The sequence below is a fragment of the Urocitellus parryii genome, chromosome X (genome assembly GCF_045843805.1).
Source record: "Urocitellus parryii isolate mUroPar1 chromosome X, mUroPar1.hap1, whole genome shotgun sequence".
NCBI classification, from domain to species: Eukaryota; Metazoa; Chordata; class Mammalia; order Rodentia; family Sciuridae; genus Urocitellus; species Urocitellus parryii.
In genome coordinates this window covers 102,126,328-102,149,140 of record NC_135547.1, presented here as the reverse complement: position 1 = coordinate 102,149,140, position 22,813 = coordinate 102,126,328, and the positions used below count along the sequence as shown (strand labels likewise).

At 33.9% G+C, this 22,813-nt stretch overlaps 1 protein-coding gene across 1 annotated transcript in view; it reads left to right on the top strand.

The window, feature by feature from the left end:
- The window catches only part of Cfap47 (cilia and flagella associated protein 47), a 416,223-nt gene extending 397,810 nt beyond the window's left edge, over positions 1 to 18,413 (top strand). The window contains 2 exon segments of the mRNA XM_077793662.1: positions 11,702 to 11,870; positions 18,201 to 18,413. Coding sequence (XP_077649788.1) covers positions 11,702 to 11,870; positions 18,201 to 18,413 — 382 coding nt within the window.
- Positions 18,414 to 22,813: the final 4,400 nt, after the last annotated feature.

Here is a 22,813-nt window from a genome sequence, read left to right as displayed (position 1 = left end):
AAATAATTTCTTTCCACTATCAGCCCACCTTAGTGATTATTCATGATCGTTACAGTTTCTTTAGTCCCTTGTCTGCCCCATCTAAGAACAACACAATAATAATAATAAATGTTCATCGTATGCCTACTATTTAGCATATGTAAAATTATATAATTTAAATTTTACAGTACTACAAAATTGATATCATGGTCTCTGATTTACCAAAACATTTGCATACCCACACATGGATACATGTTTATACAATGACAGTGAAGAATGAAGGAAGTTACTACACTTGGCAGTGCTTAGTGGGCTGGGTGGCCATTTAGGTAAGATGCCTCAGCTCCTGCCTCCCCTCCCTCTAGTCCCATCCCAATAGAGACTAGACTCTTGTTCACATCCCTACTCCAGGTTGGTGTCTTATGAGCCTCAGATTCAGGGACTTCTGAATTTTGTTAGGCTAATAAACAAGTCAGACTTGCTCAGATATATATTCAATACCAACAGCCCTAAAAAAGCTTTTAAACATTCCTATTCCTACCTCCAGCATTGGCTCTGTCAGCTATAGTGTGTGTATATATATATTCCTTAATTTATACTATTGGCTAGTATAAATTAAGGAATGCCACATTCCAGAGGAGATAAGTGATCATTCTTTTTTTCTTGCTGTTGTAGATCAAGCTCAGGGCTTTGACATGATCAGCATATGCGCTTACAATGAGCTAGACTCACAGCCCCAAGATGATCATTTTTTAAACATTTTTTTAGAGGTTCATGGACCTTTATTTTATTTATTTATTTATTTATATGTGGTACAGAATCTAACCCAGTGCCTCACACATACTAGGCAAGCACTCTACCACTGAGCCACAACCCCAGCCCCCAAAGATGGTCATTTTTAAATAGTGCTTCACTATTCCAAACCCTAACCCTCTTCTCCATCAAAATGCACACAAACCCTTAGTGATAAAGCAATGAAGCACTATTTTCATTTCATTTCTTCACCTGTGTTTCAATGTAAATGTTTGAACAAAAGAATCCATGGTTAAAAATGTGAATCAATAAAACAGAAGTCTTGAAAATAACTGAATGAAGAAGAACCTTCTGGAAGCCATGCCAACTTAAAATGAGATTGCTGGGATTATATAACAGTAATCTTTGTGTAAATGTGTATAAGGCTTTACAAGTTGAAAGAGTCATATAGTTCAAGCAATGGCAAATAAGGGCAAGAAAATGAGTTTTGAAAGTAGGTCCAATAGTTCTTAACCAGAGGTAATAACACCTCCTTAGGTGACATTTGAAAATTCATAAAGGAGTGTTGGCTGGGTGCTGTCAACATTGAAAGCCTCAGAAAAAGGATACTAAACTTTCTGTCATCCTTAGGACTCCACAGACCACCTAGACCTATATATCTTTGGGGCAGGTATCTCCTCACTATTGAGACTCTATGTCATTCATTTTCTTCCTCCTTCAAACAACAACTTTAAAGCTCATGCCATGAAAATGCCCCTTTCCTAGTCTTCCTTGATGCCATCTCTAAACACATCCTAGAAACTCCCCTTCAACACCTAATCTAATGTTACTATTTCCTGCATTAACCCTGGCAAGATGATGATGGAATATTTTCTGTCTCTTGAGTTGTATTTCTCTTGAAACCCATAAATTTCCTGAACTACAAGCAAAATGAATCTTCACTTTTCATTAAACCATTTCCCCCACTGGATGATTTAGAGTTATACAGGTCAGAGCATCCACTAAATTGATTTTAGCAAACCCTTTGTCTTGTTTCCTCATATAACCTATAGAACACCCATTCATATCAGAAATAACAAGTTGAAGCTGTTGCTTCTACATTGCATTCTCTATTGTTAGCAATATTTTTGTTCTAAAAATCATTTTCATAGATTATTTGATTCTTAGCCTATCCGTTCATCAGCAGTAGCTGACATCTTTAATTTTGTATTTAGTTTTCAGAACAAAAACATTGTTTTTACTATTGTATATGGGAGGACTCAGGCAGGAAAAAAAAAATGTTTTTCTTAAGGAAACTCAAGAGTTGGAGAGGCACAATGACTTGTAACCTCACCCCCAATTGCTGTAATTTAATTCTGGGCCTCTGTAAAATTAGGATCACTCTAGTACTACAATGTCAGTGCTTCTTATGAATACTTGAGACTACATAAGTCACATGTGTCAGTACCAGGGATCAAAGCTGTGTAATTGAGAAGTCGGCTTACAAGCCATTATTTTTTAAAATTATCTTACAAAGGAAACCTAGATCATCATATTAATAGGCCATCAGGTCTGAATATCATAGTGGCTAAAGTACAATTTTAACTAGTGTACTGGTGGTCATCTGTGTGACAGGATTTTCCCAGGGCCTGAAATATAGATTACAGGCCAGATGTACATTTAGAACACATCTGTTTATCTGATCTGGGCTCTTCCTATTTCTCTTCTCTGCCTTTATTAGGGAAGGTGCTGCCTTCTTGACTCACATCAGTTCCCCACAGGCCCCATGGCTTCCTGAAGACTTGTTGGTCCACTCATGTTTCCATCTTTCTCAAGACTGATATCATCTCTTCTCAGGCTTTTTCTTCCTTGAATGCCCAGGCTTCCAGGGGAGCCTGAAAAAGCTGGTATACATTTATCATCAGAGGAGACAGGGATAGGTCATGACTTTCCCCTAAGTAGTGATGACCGTGTTCACAATAAATAGCTGCTGTTGTGTATCAAGGGCAGACAACCACAACATAGACCCAGGGCCAAATATCCCAATCCATCAGGCCATCTCTCCCATATCAAGATAGCAGGCCTTACATCTTCCTTCTCCAGAGAGGATCTTCTTTCCTCATTCCCACCAGGAATACAGTTCTGGGTTCCAGGGCACTGAATACTTTGAGCCATTCAGCACTTATTTTCTCAGTCCAAGGACTAGCTTTATGGCTTTTTTTAAATCTTGTTTTAGAAATATAGCAGCATATATTGAAGAAGGATAAATTATAAAGCTCACCACTGGCCATCAACATTTCTCCCAAAGATCCCAGACTTTATTCCTGTGCATGGACTTTAGAAGAACAGAAGAGGGTCACAATATTTTATAAGCAGTTGTACTTTAGAAATATACTAAATTCTGAACTTCTTTACTAGTGAGTTAATATTTTAAACCTTTCCTAATGAAGCCTCATTATTTCATGAACTGATTATATAGTTGTTCTGCATTGATCAACTATCATCCCCATGAGTATCTGAATAAACTTAAAATAACTATAATTCTTGTGTTAGTAAGAATTTTGCTGTAAGATTTTTCTACTTCTGAATGTTTTTAGTTAAGATCAAATGTTTTGTTTGTGTGGTCTTCTTAGATAGTTTTGTAGGAACTTAAAGATGTTAGAAATCAAAAGATAATGAAGCCAGTTTAGACTCAGGGAACTCCCTACATAGTGATTTATGTAAGGATGCTGGCAAAATACTGTGAAACACTGCATTACCTAAGGCCACAATCTCGATTCTTAATGACCAGATGATTAGAAACTGAAGAATAAACATTATAACTGTACAACATATCCTGGATGGTTCCTCATTTCAACTTTGACTAAAGCAATTCATTAATATTTTATATATCATGTATATTGTTTATATTTTGGAAATATATATAAAACATTTTAACCGTGAGTTTACTTCTTTTGAATCAACAAGTTAAAAACACTGCATTATATTCATCTTCTTAATAATAGGTACTTCGTCTTTTTTTTTCTTCCATTGCAGTAAGATATACATAGCATAAGATCAATTCTCTTAACAAATATTTAAGGGTACAGTACAATATTATTAATTATAAGCACAATTTTTTACAGCAGAATGTTCATCTTGCAGGATTAAAACTTCATTTCTATTCAAGAGTAACCCTTCATTATCAGCCGCTCCTGGCAAACACTATTGTATTCTTGGGTTTTTGTTTTACTATGTTTTTTGTTTTTTCACTTTGACTCTTTTAGAGACTATATATGTATATATATATATATATATATATATATATATATATAATAATATATAAAACAAATAAATCACATATATAGAAAATAAACCACAATGTAGGGTTCCCTGAGTATGAACTGGAGATATATATATATATATATACACATACATACATACATATACATATATATACATACATACACATATAGATACATATATACATATAGATACATATATACATATAGATACATATATACATATACACATATATATATAAAAGATTTTTCAGTGAACAAGTCTTTAGTCTCCTTGGTTAAGTTTATATATAAGTATTTTATTACTTATGATGCTAATGTAAATGGGATTTTTTATTCTCCTTTTCCATGTATTCATTATGTACAAATGAAACTGATATTTTGTGAAATTTATTTTTAATTGATATATAAAAACAAAAATTGTACATGTTCATGGGTTACATGTATATACTATGTAATGTTTAAATCAGATTAAACATAGCTGGGCATGGTAACACACTCATGTAAATCCAGCAACTCAGGAGTCTGAGGCAGGATGATCACAAGTTCAAGGCTAGCCTCAGCAACTTAGTGAGGTCCTAAGCAACTTAGTGAGATCCTGTCTTTAAATAAAATATATTAAAAGTGGCTGGGGACATTGCTCAATGGTTAAGCACCTCTGGCTGGAATCAATCCCTGGTACCAAAAAAAAAATTGCAACTGGTTTTTGAATGTCCTGCACTGTTGCTGAATTTATTTATGACTTTCAAAAGTCTTTGGACTCTATGACGGTTTTCTACACATAAGTTTATGTCATCTGTGACCAGGAACAATTTTTACTTTTTCCTTTCATATTTGAATGTCTTTTATTATTTTATTATTTTTATTTATTATTTTACATTGCTGTGGTAAAACATCTTGTACAATACTGAATAGAAGTGGCAAGAATGGGCATCCTTGTATTGTTCCTGATCTTGGACAGAAAGCTTTCAGTGTTTCACTGTTGAGTATAATTTTAGTTGTGGGCTTTTTGCATATGGCCTTCATGATGAGATAGAAAATTCCTTGTATTCCTAGTTTGTTGACTCTTTGAATCATGAAATGGTGTTCCATTTGTCAAATAATTTTTCTGTATCTGTTACAATAATTGTTTATTTTTATACTTCATTGCATTAACATATCACATTGTTTGATTTTTTTATATATCAAAAATTATTGCCTCCCACAGTCCCATTTGGTTATGGCATACGATTCACTGAAAGTGATGTTGAATTCATTTTGCTCATTTAAAAATGTGTTTATATATGTTCATCAGGCCTATTAACCTAGTTTTATTTTCTTGTAGTGTCTGTGTGCTTTTGGTATCAGGGTGATTCTGGCCTCATAAAATGAGTTTGGAAGTGTTCCCTTCTCAATTTTTTGGAAGAGTTTGAGAAGGATCATTGTTAATTCTCCTTTAAAAGAATGGTAAAATTCACTAGTGAAAGTCATCTGACCCTGTACTTTTCTTTCATAGGAGTTTTTTGGCTACTGATTTAATATCCTTCCTAGTCATATTTTCTATTTCTTTATGAGTCAGTCTTTGTTGGTTATGTAATTCTAGGCACTTATCCATTTCTCAATTATTTTGGCTTATACTTATTCACAGTGGTTTCTTATAATCCTTTTAACAACAGAATCAATTATATATAATGTCTCTTTCATTCTTTATTTATTTGAATATTCTCTTTTTTAAGTTAGTCTAGTTAAAGCAATGTCAACTTTGTTGACCTTTTCAACACTCAGAGTTTTGTTGATTTTTATGAATTTTTTTATTCCTTATTTCATTTATTTATGCTCTAATTTCTATATTCTGTCTTCAGCTAACTTTGGCTTTAGTTTGTTCTTCTAGTTTGTGGAGGTATAATATTGGGACTTTCGTTTTTTAGAAGAGTTTAATAAGGACTGATGTTAATTTTTCTTGGAATGTTTGGTAAAATTCAGCTGTGAAGACATCTGGTGCTGGAAATTTCTTCATTGGAAATTTTTTTACTTACTACTACAATTTTTTTTTTTAAAGAGAGAGTGAGAGAGAGAGGAGAGAGAGAGAGAGAATTTTTAATATTTATTTTTTTAGTTCTCGGCGGACACAACATCTTTGTTGGTATGTGGTGCTGAGGATCGAACCCGGGCCGCACACATGCCAGGCGAGCACGCTACCGCTTGAGCCACATCCCCAGCCCACTACTACAATTTTTTTAACTGACTTCTTTAACTAGTTTATTTCTTCTTGGTCCAATTTTGATAGGTTGTATACTTCTAGGAATTTATTAATTGACATCTTAGTTTTTCAATTTGCTTGCATGCGTTGTTTATAATAGTTCTTAATTTTCCTTTTAATTTCTGAGGCATCCACTGTAATGTCTATTTTTCTTTCTTATTTATTTGAATTTGTTAATTTAAAAGCAAAGAACTTAATTTTGTTGATTTTTTTCCTATAGATATGAGCCTTATTTTTTTTTTACTATTTCCTTCTTTCTATCAACTTTTGGTTTAGGTTTTTCTTATAGATAAGTGAAGCATAATGTTAGTTTGTTTATTTGAGAGCTTTCTTCTTTACCTGAGCATTTATCTCTATAAATTTTACTTGTAAACTAAATTTGTAGCATCCATTAATACTTCATATATTGTTTCCATTTTCATTAGCCTTAAGATTTTAAAAATTTTCCTTTTGGTTTCCTTTTTTGACAAAGAAATTGTTGTTCGGGAGCATGCTTAATTTGCCACATTTGTGGACTTTTCTAAATTCTTCCTGTTATTGATTTCTAGTTTCATGGCACTGTGGTTGGAAAACATTCTTGATATGATTTCCATGTTCTTAAATATGCTGACTTGATTTGTGACCTAACAAACTATCTATCCTGGAGAGTTCTATATACTTTTGAGAAACATGTATATTCTGCTGCTGTTAAATGAAATGTTCTATATTTATCCATTAAGTTCAGTCAACCTAAAGTACAGTTCAAGCCTAATGTTTCTTTATCAATTTTCAGTCTAAATGATCTGTCCATTGTTGAAAGTAGGGCATAAATATACCATGCTATTATTGCATTGCTGTCTCTATCTCCCTTAAGATCTATTAATATTTGCTTTATATATTTATGAGCTCTAGTATTGGGTTTAATATATATTTACAATGGTTTAATCCTCTTAGTAAGTTGACCCCTTTATCTTTGTATATAATGTGGCAATTTATTTCTTGTGGCAGATTTTGAATTAAATTCTTTATTTTTCCCCCTTATCTCTGAAAGACAGCTTTGCTGAGAATTTTTGGTTGTCAGGTTTAGTTTTTTCCCTCAACACCTTAAATATATCATCCTCACACTCTTCTGATCTGCATAGTTGCAACTGAGAAGACCACAGGTAGACTTATTAGAATTCCTTTGTTTGTGTTAAGGTTCCTTTTCTCTTTGTGATTTTAAGATTATGTATTTGCCTTTAATTTTTGACAGTTTCAATATAATGTGCCTTGGTGAACTATTTTGGATTAAAACTTATTATAGACCTTTGAACTTTATGTGCCTAGATGCTCATATTTTTCCTAGGATTGGGATAGTTTTTAGCCATTTTAATAAGTTTTCTGTTCCTTTTTTTCTCTGTCTTCTTCTTATTTCCATTCTAATATACAAGTATTAGCTTTCTTCATATTTTCTCAGATCCCACACAAGTTTTCATTCTTTCTGTTTTCTCCTCTAAATGGTTCATCTCAAATTTCTGTTCCAGTTTGTTCATTCTTTCTTCTGTTGATCTAGTCTGCTTTAGAAGCTATCAACTGAATTTTTAAATTCAGCAATCATATATTTCATCGCTAATATTCCTGTTTAGTTCCTTTATTTATTTTTAATCTTTTGGTTGAGCTGTTTATTTTTCTCTTGTGTGTTTTCATGATTTTATTAAATTGTTTACCTTTGTTCTCTTTTAGTTCATGGAACTTCTTTTAAATAATTATTTTTACTTCTTTCTCAGGCAATTAGTGACCTTCAGTTCTTTGGGGTCTGTGCTAGAAGTTTATTTTGTTGCTCTGGTGGTGTCATGTTTCCATGATTCTTCATAATCATTATAACCTTGCACAGGCGTCAGTTCATTTGAAAAAGTAGTCACCTCTTACAGACTTTTTATGGATTGGCATCAGTAAAAAAACTTTCATCTTCAGAATGGGGGAACAGGACATGTGGGTGGGTGTATGCTATAGCACTATGTCTAATGGTGGAGGGTGCCATGTTTGGTGGCATATAGTATTTTCAGGTCTTTGAGGAAATAATGTCTCATGGGTTTGGACAGTTGAGGTCTGTAACATCAGCAACTGTGTGGCCCATGGACATAAGAGCTATGAGAGGTCCAGGTATCTTTGAAGGCTCTTGGATTCTTTAGTGGTAACACTAGGTCCACTGCCAAGTGGCCAAGACAGGCGGCATTTGGAAGCCCATGCTTAGATGATAAATCCAGATAACGGATGAAGCTAACTGCAGACACATATGGGGTAGTTAGGCTGTCAGTGTGTACTTGAGCAATTTGTATGGGTCAGCTGTGGAATGGAGTCTAGCCAGTTGCATGTGAAAGGGTATACTATGAATGCAATGGGAGTGAAAAAAAAAACCCTTTAGGATTCTATTTTGTCACCCTTGGAAGAATGACACTTAATTATAAAAATGCCTTCTCTATTAGCATTCAGCATTCATATTTAAATATATGCTGGGGTTTGCAGCAGAGAGCCTGAGCCCATTTGCAAGCACACATGTGGAGGTTGTGTGGACTAAGCCAGAACATCCACAACAGCAGCAGCTGAAATGGTTGTAGATGGGGAAGGGTAGATTTGGCTCAGCACTGGGAGACCATGAAGGCAAAACTCTGTGGGGCCTTCAATGGTGAAATATTCAGGAAATCTATGGTGTCTATGCTGGCTGTTTGCTTCCTCAGCAGTGAAATATACAGAAAGCCTGGGAGAGCAAGCCACCTGGTGGTCTTTGATAGCAAACACCGTGGGGTCCTTGGCCATGAAAATGTGAATGATACATAACCACCAAGAGGACTTTGGTGGTCTTCAGTAAAGAAGACTGATGAAGTCTTGTGCAGAACAGGACATTGAGGATCATGGTGTCTCCTGCCCCATGGCTGCTATTGATATCTTCCATCTTTATTTCCAGCTGTCTTTAGACTTAACAATTATGTTAATCTCTACGGTGACCTAGGGAAAATGAAATTGAAACTACTATCCCAGAAAGTACCCCCAAAGGATTAGGGAAGTTAGTTTTCCAACCCACTTTTTTTTCCCTGTTAGGGGAACTTGCAAACCAGGGAGTTCTCTCTGTGTGCTATCTAGAGGATGGGTGGTGCAGTCAAAATGTATAATTATTCTTTGCTTTTTTTTTCTTCTACTGTATTGCTGCTGCATCTTAAATGGGCTCTTGAACTCTTTCAGGCTTATTTCCATTCATGAATAGCTACCATATTATTTTTTTAAAAATAGTTTCTGTCTCTTTATTGAGCTTTCCTGATTTTGTTGAGCTGTCTGTCTTCATAGTTTGCTGAGCTTCCTTGAAACAATTATTTTGAGCTCTTTGTCAGGTGTCTTAGTCCATTTTCTGCTGTTATAACAGACCTGATTCTGGAGACTAGAAAGTACAAGAACATGGCACAAGCAACTGGCAATGATCGTGTACTGTATATTATTGCAGTAGAAGGTGAAAGGGTTAGAATAAGACAGCAAGAAGAGCAAGGATGAGATCAGGTCACTTTTATAACAACTGATTTTCCCTACTCCAATGACAGTGACACTAATCCATTCCTGAGGGTGCCACTCTCATGATCCAATCACCTCTCATTAGGCCCCCCACCACCAACACTATTGCATTAGGGATTAAATTTTAACATGTGTTTTGGAGCAGTCAAACCATAGCATCAGGCAAATCATAGATCTGACAAATCATTCTTTGTGGAAGGAAATAAGGCTGGGATTTCCTACTACACCATCTTGCTGATGCCACCTTCCCAAAGGTTAGCTCTCTTGATAGTGTCCCACAAATTCCAAAGGCTTTATTCATCCCTTTTTACTCTTTTTCCACTCATCCTTTGACTAGATATTTAGAGCTGATTTCTCTTCAAATTGATCTTTCTTCAAGTACATAGGTTCTTTCTTTGGCTTGATCAAGTTTGTTGTTGATTCTTCTTGTTACATTTTTTCTTTTCATCAATTGTTTTCTTCAGCTTTCTGTTTGGACTTTCTGTTTGGTTCTTGATAGCCCCCAGAAATCTAGAGCATGCTGAGTTCCATCAGCCTTAAGAGATAGGAAAGTCATAAGCCAATTCCTTATGCAGCCCCACCTCAGTGTAAAATCAGAACTTTGGATGCCCAGGTGCAGTCTCCCATTTTCCTCCTCAGGAAAAATCCAGGAGCTAGCTGGCTTTTTTCTCCTATCATGTAGCAGCACTGTGCCAGGGGAAGGAACTATGTCAAAAAGGTACCAAGAAATTCCTTGAATTTTGTGTGGCTTGTTTCTTGCTCTACCATGGCACAAAGACTTGTAACTGACTTTTGTATTCCAACAAGGGAAATTTTCCATATATTATTTCTGAATTGGTGTCTCCACTGAGGGGTAGGAGAATTTGTGAGTTCCTTTTCTGCCATCTTCCTGATATAATCTTCATAGACTTTATTTATTGGATCATTCATCATTTTCCAGCACTGTTTAAAACAATAGCAGTGATCAAAGTAACACTGACTAATCCTTACCAATTTCCATGTGCCAGGCATTGATAAAGTTAATTTACTATAGTTATTAATTTAACAGGTGACAAAACTGAGAAACAGAAAGATTAAGTATATTTTCTAAACTCATGGACCAAAATAGAGCTATGATTCCAATCTAAGCCATCCATATCCACAGACCACGTTCTCAATATTCCATCATGATACTCAGTACATATTTGTTGAATGGATCAGTGAGTTCCAAACTGAATTTTTCCTGTGTTTTCTTCTATGTTTCACTATTGAAATTGTTTTCAGAAGCCATACCTGACATGTTACATGCACTTTCCCTGTCAATTTGAATTTTAAATTCCTCACTTACAACCTCTTATGCAGTGTATGGCTGCCCTGCTTTATTCTACCAGGAAATCCCTCAACTTCTTTCACAGTCTTCACCTCAAATGTAGCCAACCTTGACATGAAGATAGATAGTCACTGGAATCCAAAAATGTCATTCAGTTCACTTCAGATCATAGACCATCTTCAGGACCAAAAATCTTTAATGAGACTCTAAAGGGTTTTCACCTCACTTAACAAGTGGAGAGCTGAAAGAAAGTAAGCAAATATCATAATGAAATATTACTGGAAACAAAAGACTTTATCATAGCTTTAGCAGTTAGTTATTTTACATATGAACGTATTTGCAATTGGCTAACTTTTCACTTGGGACATAAATTCTGATAATTTTTATACAGATAGTATATTTTATTTGTACACTATGAATGCAATGTGAATAAAAAAAAACTTTAGGATTCTGTTTTGTCACCCTGGGAAGAATGACACTTCATTATAAAAATGCCTTCTCACTCTTACTCTATTAGTATTCAGCATTCATATTTAAATGTATGCCTTTTGCAGCAGGATTCAAACTTTATACATCAATACTCACAAAAAGAATTAGATCACAATCTAATTTGACAGGTTGATATTTATACTTTTATTCCAGATATTCTAAGCCATTCACTGCATACTTCCTACCTGGCAGTGATCCGGAGTTTTTTGTAAAACCTCAGTCTGGAGAACTTCCTCCTTATAACACTAAAGGAATCCTCATCGTTGTAGGATTTAAACCCCGAATGTACAGTAAGAAATACAAAGCAACATTAGTAATAGAGGTGAGTTCTATAATGACAATACTCAAGGATGCGTGATATCACTAAAAGCATTAAATGAAGAAGAAAGTGTTTTACCATTGATCAGAGAGAATAGCAACCTTGCAAAAGTCAACTTATTTCAACTGCTGTGTATTATTTTACTTTTCTTGTGTGTAGTAAAAGAATTTAAATATGGAATATAACATAAAGGTTGTCAATACCAGGGGAAAGTTAGAAATCACTTCTCCTCCATACTAAGGAAATGTGGAAGAAACAAATAACAACTGTAAAGTGATATGTATAGCTATGTATCATTTTGTGTAATATAGCTGTTAAAAACATTAACTTTAGATTATTTGAGATAGAAATTTTGGAACCTTTGATTAAGGCATACAGTACTGTCAAATGTTGAAACTAAAATGAAGAATATGAAGGTAAATTTTATTTAGAATTGAAAAACATGGTATAAAATGTACTATTTATAAAGGATTCTGTTAAGTTGGCCATTTTATTAATAGTCAAGGCAAATACAATTTTAAAATTTTATCCAATAAGGAAAATTTCTCTATAAGATTTCATATGCATTTTATAGTAAGAACTTTTAGGCCAAAGATATTTTCGTATTATTTTGGAAAAGATACTTATTACCACAGTTTACTTTCAGTAGCACAGACTCAAAAGACATGTTGTCATCTTATAATACAAAAATCCTAATGCCAAAGGGATTTCTAAACTTTTATATCAAACAATTATTATGTAGGGCTATAATCAGAAAAATACTGTTATTATTTTAATGAAAAAGAGAAAATGTTGAATAGTATTTGAAAAAGTTATTTCTGTTTTTCATCTTTTGAAGAGTATGTACAACCTAAATAATAAAGAAGATAAAGCCTCTTTTTCCTTGCACTGCATATCCCATTGCCTGTATTGGTACTTAAGATGATCATGTTATACTTGCTTATATACTCTAAGGGGATTAAATGGTATCCTTAAAAAGATTTGCAAATTAAAACAGTATTCATTTTATCTAGCATACAATGGGCAGTTTCTTAAATTAACTATTTATCAAGTTTTATGAACAAAATAGGTGCCTAGTTTCCTTGTGATTTGATAATTAAATTATTGGTGGCATAATTAAAGGTTTTATGTGACTATATATGGAATCAACTGAGACTCTTGTCATTTTTAGTTAGTTTGAAGTGGCAAATTTGATAAAGCTTACATGAGAATCAAATTGAGATTGAAATATGTTTAAGAAATTAGTACTTTGTTGATTCAGTTTTTATTATGGAAAATTCCAAATATGTGCAGAAATATAATAACCTCCATACACTCATCATACAGTATGAACAATTATAAACTCATAGCCACTTCTGCTTCACCTTCACACTCACGGCCTTTCTCACCTTCCACATTAAAGAAAATCCAAAACATTGTATTATTTGTAAATAATTCCTACTATTCTCTAAATGATAAAAATCATAACCGTGCTACCATTATCAGAACTAAAAATTAACAATAATTCCATAGTATCAATACATGTCAAATATCCATTTAGTTTTCAACTTTTCAGGTGAATTCTAAATCTCATATATTTTTAACTTTAAAAATGTACAGACTTAACAAGAAGTTGCAAAAGTACAGAGTCTTGTGAAGCCTTCCTTGAATTTCCTCCAATGGTGACATCTTAATATCTACAGTAAAATATCAAAACAAGAAAACTGATATTGGTAAAAACACTGTTAATTAGAGACCTTATTCTATTTTTAGCATCATTTTTTTTACATTTGTGTATTTGTGTGTGATTCTAGGCAATTAGAACCCAAGTATAAGATGAATATAACTATAGCCAAAGCTGAGATAAAGAGCTTTTCCACCACCACAGAGGAACTACCTTGTGCTAATCCTTTATAGTTGTGTCCAACACTGAAATTCGTGCCATAACCCTGACATATGTTAATCTTTTCTCCATATCTATGGTTCTGTCACTGATAGAATATTATACAAATGGAATAGTACACTCTACTCCATGACCTTTTGAAACTAGTTTTTTATTCTAAGTATAATGCCCTGGAGATTCATAAGAATAATTGTGTATATCAAATCAATGATCTTAAAATCATGGTTCAGTCTAATTGACTCCAAATCCCAGTTCTTAATTTCAACACCACAATGACTCTCATAATAAATGTGAAGACAATTTAAAAAGTTAAATCATTATCTAAATGAAAATTATTGTTTACATTATCATCATTTTTTAAATTATTGATTTTAAGCATCGAGTCAATATTTGCAGCAATATGATCTTCATTGTGCTTCACTTGAAAATAAAAATGATTTTAAGGGATAGCTTAATTAAATCTTAGCCCAAACAAATCTCAACAATCATATTAGCAAGCTTCATAATTTCTCATGTAATTAAGTCACGTTTAGAATGATTAAAAGCTATCTTTTCCAATTAGTAAATAAGGCAAATAGCATTAGCTTTGAGGGACCAAAGTTAACTTGTTCAAAAGTTTTACAAAAATCTGTGTTACTCAGAGAGTAATAAGTCTGTTGAGTTTTCCATAGTGCACATAGTAAATTTTAAATAGTTTACAAAAATGTGAAAACTATCAGATTTCTCCAAGATAAAACATATGATGCTTCATCTTGTTTATATAATATTGTACATATATAGGAATATATAATATGTCATATTTATGTGTAAATGCCCATGTTATAATTAGAAACATAACCACACATAGGTACTATAGGTAAATGTTCATTGCTTTTAAAGGAATCTACCATTAGCATAAAACAGTAGAAAATGGTAGTGTAAATATATATTTTGGTTTGTATTTCCTTAGAAGAGTATTCTCAAATAAGAATTCAAGTAGCATAGTTGCTCTGTGATCTCAAGAAATGGGTATAGGAAAGCCAGGATTTGATGTACAGAAGGAAGAAAAATCAGTAAAGGGTGCTTTATCAAGGCATCTGCCACAGTGAGCAACTAGAAATTAATCCCATGAGAGACCTCTGGGAAATAGTGTAGCATGCATACCTCAGAATTTTCACACACAACAGGGCCAGGAAGTTAGGGTATTTATGCACTTCTTGATACCATTCTAATCATTGATTGAGGAATGCTTCCAGGGACAATTAGTACTTTGATGCCAAGAGAGAATCTTTCTGGAGTTTCTGAAAAACTCTTAATCATGGAGTTGCAGGTACTGACAATGTAAAGTTGGAGCGAACAGAGAAATGGAAACTCCTGAGGGATGTGGGTGGCCACAGACCACATCTACTAATGAATAATTATCAATTGTCTCCATTCACAGAAAGAAATATGCACTTAAAAACATAACCTTGGTCATTCATTCTATAAGGCTTTGCCTGATCTCTTTTCAGAATATGGAGTCACTACTTAAAAGTGAACTTTTCAACTTAGAAAAGTACTACTTTTATTTCTTTAAAAAATAGTTGTAAAGTACAATGATCAATTTAATATTCATTGTAAAAATTAACCCAAAGTTGGGCGTGGTGGCTCATGCCTGTAATTCCAGCACCTTGGGAGCTGAGGCAGGAGAATTACAAGTTCAAAGTTAGCCTCAGTAACTTAGTGAGACCCTAAGCAACTGAGGAAGACCCTGCCTCTAAATAAAATACAAAAAAAAAAAAAAGGTCTGGGGATGTGGCTCAGCGGTAAAGGGTCCTGGGTTCAATCCCTGATACAAAAAAAAAAAAAAAAGTATATGGTTGAATGGGTAGAAAAATGATAGAAAGAAAAAAAATCAACACAGATTCTATGAGGTAGTAGTGGTATGGAGATATTAGTTTATTCTTATATTATTTTAACTTTTGCTTTTTATTTATATTTTCAAAGAGAGTTTTGGGAAGAAGATATAGAGCTATATCTTTAAAATGTTTTTGAAAATATAAATGGATAATTGTTTATATTCATAGCTGGGTTGGAGAAAATTAACAATAGGTTAAAAAACTAATGTTTAATCATTATTTTGTAAAATAAGCGTATTGTTCTTACTGTTATATAACATATTGGGAAAAGGGCATGAATAACTTCCTTAAAAAGTGCACATATATTGGGCTGGGGATGTGGCTCAAGAGGTAGCGCGCCCGTCTGGCATGCGTGCGGCCCGGGTTCGATCCTCAGCACCACATACCAACAAAGATGTTGTGTCCGCAGAGAACTAAAAAATAAATATTAAAAAATTCTCTCTCTCTCTCTCTCTCTCTCTCTCTCTCTCTCTCTCATCTCTCACTCTCTCTTTTAAAAAAAATAATAATCTTATTAAAAAAAAAAAGTGCACATATAGGGCTGGGGCTGTGGCTCAGTGGTAGAGTGCTTGCCTAGTATGCGTGAGGCACTGGGTTCGATCCTCTGCACCACATAAAAATAAACAAATAAAATAAAGGCATCCTTTTCATCTACAACTACTAAAAATTAAAAATTCATACATTCTCTCTCTCTCTCTCTCTCTCTCTCTCTCACACACACACACACACACACACACACACACACACATTATAAAATTGTTGGAATCTTACCTGTAATATAATGGGACTTTTAAAATAGTGTCTTTATATGTAATAATTTTTGAGGGAGTCTGGAACTAAGTGTCAGATGAAGATGAAAGCCCCTACTTGTAGCTCCTATTTGTACACATTAGGTACCAGGTGTGAATATAGATGTTGTCATGTGGCTCTCTCATGTGAATTCACAAAATGCTGGACATGAGTACCAGTCACTTCTTATAGCTCACATATTAGTACCAAGTGCCAGATATATGGGTGTGTGTGTCTCTTCATTTAGCTCATTCATTTGGACCCATGAAGTGAGTGACTTTTACTGGAAAAAAATTTACAATGATATATGCACAATCACCAAAATCTGGGTCTGTTTTTCAAATTGACATCCTTATACAAAGTAAAGGAGTACTTAACTCAGTTGTATTATGGTTTTTGGCTTGGTCCACTTTTTTTTTTCCATATGTTAAGGTTTTATTCTTTTTTTTATTGGTTGTTCAAAACATTACAAAGCTCATGTTATATCATCTTTCATACATTTGACTCAATTGGGTTATGAACTCCCATTTTTACCCCAAATACAAATTGCAGAATCACATCGGTTACACACTCTCATTTTTACATAATGGCATATTAGTGACTGTTGTATTCTGCTACCTTTCCTATCGCTTGGTCCACTTTTGAATCACTGACTCTGAATACATAATACTGCAACCACTAGATAAAAGGAAAGATAATAAGACCATGTCAGATGTACAATAAATCCCTGCACTTAATTGGCATCCACTGGTGGATATCATATTACACAGCAAGCCCAGTATATTAGGCCAGTATTCACTTGGCCTACTAATTATTAGGAATAGTTTGCTGAGCATACATAGTACAAGTCTTAGTATGAGGAGAAAGCTTATATTAAAACAGGGGGCTTCAGGAAATTCTACAGAAATAGGATTGAACATAAGTATATTAAGGTATGAACATAGACGTGCAGACAATGCTAGACTGCCTAATTGACTGTGGCTTAGGAATTATGCCTAAATCTTGCACATATATAGAAGAAATAAATGGTTCTTAAATAAATGCCTGTATAAGTTGTACTGACTTGGATTATGATTGTCATCAATGATCTTTTTCCTCTCTTGGTATTTTCTAAATGTTATATTACATATGTTGATAATCTAAAAACCAGCTCAACATATTCTACCAGTCTATGGCTATACTCAAATGTTCATGGATAAATTTATCTTGAAAAGTATTGTTTCCATTGATTAGAGTTCATTCTAGGTAATACTCTTATGTCTACCAAATGGATTGTTTTCCCTTCTGTCAGATGGATACATAGTTCACCTACAGACACATCGTTACCTGAAAAATTTTCAGTGAATAGTCCTTAGTTCAAAAACTAAGCCAGGCATGGTGGCACACACCTGTAATCCCAGTGGCTTGGGAGGCTGAGGCAGGAGAATCATGAGTTCAAAACTAGCCTCAGCAAAAGTGAGGACCTGAGCCACTCAGAGAGACCCTGTCTCTGAATAAAATATAAAATAGGACTGGGGACTTGGCTCAGTGGTCGAGTGCCCCTGAGTTCAATCCCCAGTACCAAAAAAAAAAAAAAAAGAAAAAGAAAAGCCAAAGCTCTTCTTAATTTATTTTTACATTAAATATCTGTCATTATATATGCAGTTTCATTTTTGTAACTTTCCCATACCCTTTGTGGCAAAGAGAAGGTATTAATTGAAATATACTGCGTTTTTCCCTTCACTTCCCTGCATTTTTCAGAATCCCCAGATATTGTACATAAAATATCTCCCTCTTTATTTCCAGACAGAAGATATGTACTGGTTGTATGAAATCAATGGGTTACCCCCAGCAAGCACATCACTGATAAATGTAAAAGCCAAAATCGATTCTACTAACAAGAGATATGACAACATGCCAATTCGTCAGCACAATTTTGTCCGTGAAAATACTAAACTCATAAGAACAGGAGTATCTTCTACAATCAAGGGTGCTCCTTTGATGATGAAGAATAAATAAAATCTTTTTTCAAAACATTTCTTGGTCTCAAGTAGAATTAAGTATTTTCATGATATTTTATCTTCTGGAATATTTCTGAGGAATAATGGTTTAATTATAGTAGGCCTTCAATATTTTCTTGTCTTTTAAAATACTGACTTAATATGTTCTCTGAATATGTCATACTTCATTTCTGAGCTGTCTATGTTTTTTAAAATGTACTTGGGTTGCAAATTTTGGAGTTGGTTTACTTTTTTAAGTGCAGGAGTACATTTGTAGTAAAACCGGAACATGATTTTAGTGATTACAATATTTCAAATATTACTGTTGCTATTAAAGCTCAATTGCTCATGTAGATGTTGCTTATGAGTCTTTATTTTTTAAATTGACAACTAAAAGGTGTATATATTTATTATATGCAACTATATTTTGAAATATACATTGCAGAATGCCTAACATAAGCTAATTAATTTATGTATTCTCTCACATATTTGTCATTCTTTTGTGGTAGATACATTTAAAATGTACATTCTTAGTGATTTTCCAGTATACAATATATTGTTATTTATCCTAGTCACCATGTTTCACAGTAGATCTCTTGAATTTATTCCTTCTATCTTTATATCCTTTTACCAACATCTCATCAGTTATCCCTGCCCACTCTCATCCCTGATAATCAATATTCTTTCTGCTTCTATGAGTTCACTTTTATAATACTCCAAATACAAGTGAGAATATTTGCTGTTCCTGAAAGAACAAGAACTAAATTTCTGTGCTTGGCTTATTCCATTTAGCATAATATCCTCCAAGTTCATCCATGTTGGCATAAATAACAGGAATTCCTTCTTTTTTAAGGCTGAATATTATTCTATTATACTTTAAATACTGGTGCTGCTATCAAACTCAATTTTTTCATGTAGATGGTCCTTGCAAGTCTTTAAAATATTAATAATAAAAATTAGCATTTAAGATAGAAGTCACCATTTCTTATATCTGGTATTTGGAATATTACGTACTATTTAATAAGTAATTAATTTAAAAATACATATGTGTAGACCATATGTTCCTATACTGCAGTTTTTTGAAAACATGGGCATATCTCAAAATGATTCAGGGGAAAGTTTATTTTGATGCGCATCTGATCCTTGAGAATGAGTCATTAATCAAACTGAAAAAGAATATGTTGTTTGGGACCTATCAATGAGGGAAAATATAATAGAAAATAGCCATAATGGACCAGTTTTAAGACATTTTTCACACAAAATGGTTGGCTCTGCTACAAACCATTTACATGATTTTATGTAAGAATTTGCTGCTTATCCTTTTTGTACTTAGTTTCATTGTATACAAAATGAAGGAATTGTACTAGGATGGGGGTTTGCAATCTATGGTCTGTGGGAAAAATCTAGCCTGTCAACTATTTTTGTGCAGCCCCCTACCTAGAAGTAATTTTTACATTTTTAAATGGTAGAAAAATTCAATAGAAGAATTGTGTGACAGAAGAAAGTTGCAGAAAATTAACATTTCATTTTTCTATAAATCAAGTTTTATTGAAACAGCACAGTCATTTCTTTATATGTTGCCCACAACTATTCTTACACTTAAATGGAAAAATTAGGTAGACAGAAACCATGTAGCTTAAAATTTTAAAACTATTTATTCTTTGGCTCTTTACATTCAAAGTCTAGCAACCTGTATTAGGCTACGAATCAACTTTAGGAACCACTGTGAATCTATAAATTGTAATTTTCTTGCATGGTGTTAAGCAGAATTCTGGAAACACATCTATAGGATTAATAAATTAGTATTGTCTGCAGCAATTGGGGTAGAGTGGAGTGGAAGCCCATATACTTTGGGATTGCTGTTCCTGAGGAAACAAGAACTAAAATTCTGTGAATTTTCAAAAGACTTTCTCATTCTCTGTCCTCCTAAAGGTATTTGTTCTTCCCACAACTATCCTGTGGGGGAAAGGTAGGGAGTGGTCAATGTCTAAAAATATTTTTAACAAAGCTTTCGTGAAATCTCTCAAATCCCTTCAGAAAGTAAAATTGCCTTTGCTGTGAAAGTACTTAGAAATCTAATTGTATTATGTTTTTGTTTTTATAATGATGAATAATATTAAGTAATTTTAAACCTTTTATCTTTTATTTCACTTGGTGAATTATTTTTTCCTTTATAATTTTTTTAAATTTGTTTCAATTAGTTATACATGACAGTAGAATGAACTTATGCACTTGATATATCATACATAAATGAGGTATAATTTCTCATTTTTCTGATTATACATGTTCTAGAATCACATTGGTCATGCAATCATATATGGACGTAAGGTAATAATGTCTGTTTCATTTTACTACCCTTCCTATCCCCATATCCCCTCCCCTCCCTTCACTCCCCTCTACCTAATCTAAGGTAACTCTATTCTTCCCTAGCAGCCCCCACTTATTGTGAATTAGCATCCACATATCAGAGAAAACATTCAGTCTTTGGTTTTTTGGAATTGGCTTATTTCACTTAGCATGATATTGTCCAACTCCATCCATGTACCAGCAAATGCCATAATTTCATTCTTCTTTAAAGCTGAGTAATATTCCATCAAATACATATACCACATTTTCTTTATCCATTCACTTACTGAAGGGCACCTAGGTTAGCTAGTTTAGCTATTGTGAATTCAGGTGCTATAAACATAAACCTTTTATCTTTGACATTCTAAAAACCACAATTGCTCTGTTAACTGAAAAGCTCCAAAATTTTAAATTAAGGTGCCCAGCATGGAATCCATTTGAATTTGACTTTTCTAAGAGTAGGAAGTGAGGATGAGATCATGAGAAACATGCTATCAATTTATTTCATGTTGGAACTGTTTCAAAAATACTCCAAATTGTAATACTAAATTGTCATGTTTCAAATTTTAACCTGGATGTTATCTTCTTAAAATAAGGATCTTAATTTGAAATATCAGTGCAAACTGTTATATGTCCAAAGGAAAGTTGGGTGGGGACAACTCCAGTAGATCAAATTTAACAGTCAATAACATCCTAAGATCCATGAGAGCATAAGCTTTGCTAAAATATGTTTTGGACTGCAAGAAGGACACAGAGGGTAGGGGGCCTGCCCACTTCCCCATGGCAGTCACTGTTTTAGGATAAATTGAAGGCTTCTGTGAGCACCAGTGACTGTCTCTGTTCTTTCTCTGATGACATGAGCATGCTTTACCTGAAAGGGCAGAGTTTAGCTAAAAGTGCCAGAGAGTTAATGCCCTTGGGACCTGACCTTGATCAGTAATGAATCAATAATGACAAGAGGAGCTTAACAATACTACTGTATCCTAGCCCTCTGAGTGGGACAACTCTGAGATGTTTTCTCTATGTTCTCAAAGTTTACAACAGGATTGAGCTTTCATTGCCTGCAGTGGTAACCTTGTCAAGGACACATGCTGAATTAGCTATCTTCCCTTCCTCATTCCCTTATGGTGTTTCCTGTAGTAACCTCCCAAATAAACTACCCACACTAAAACTTTTCATCTTACAAATTAGACTAATTTGTAAGATACCAATCTAAGAGACTCCTGAAACTTAACATTCAAAAACAACGTAGATGCCTGTCAACAGATGAATAAAGAAAACATGCACAATGGAGTTCTACTCAGCTATAAAGAGGAATAAAATTATGGCATTTGCAAGAAAAATGAATGGAACTAAAGAACATCATGATAAGTGAAATAAACCAGACTCAAAGTCAAGGGTTCTGTGTTGTCTCTCATACACAGAAGCTAGAGCAAATTAAGGGGAAAAGAGGAGGGAGACCCCATGAAAACAGAAGGAATCTCAATGAAATAGAGGAAGAAACTGAGGGGGAAGGAGAAGGGAGGGGGAAAGGGAGGAAATTTGGAATGAAATTTACCAAGTTATGCTGTGTATATATATATATATATATATATATATATATATATATATATATATATATATATGAATATACCATTGTGAATGCCACCTTTAAGTATAACTTATAAAGCACAGTGTTTTCATCAGCTTTTTCATCACTGTGACCAAAAGACCTGACAAGAACAATTTTAGGGGAGGAAAAGTTTATTTGGGCCTCACAGTTTTCAAGGCCTCAGTTCATTGACAGCTAACTCCATTGCTGTGAGTCAGAGTGGAGGCTGAACATCATGGCAGAAGAGTGTGGAGGAGGATAGCAGCTCAGAACATGGCAATCAGGAATCAGAGAGCTGTACTCACCAGGTACAAAATATAAACCCCAAAGTTACACTCCCAGTGATCTGCCTCCTCCAGTTACTCCCCACCTGCCTACGGTGACTGCACAGTTTATTCCTATCAGTGGATTAATTCACAGATTAGGTTAAAGCTCTCCTAACCAAATCATTTCACCTCTAAAGTAGGGAATACTTCATATCT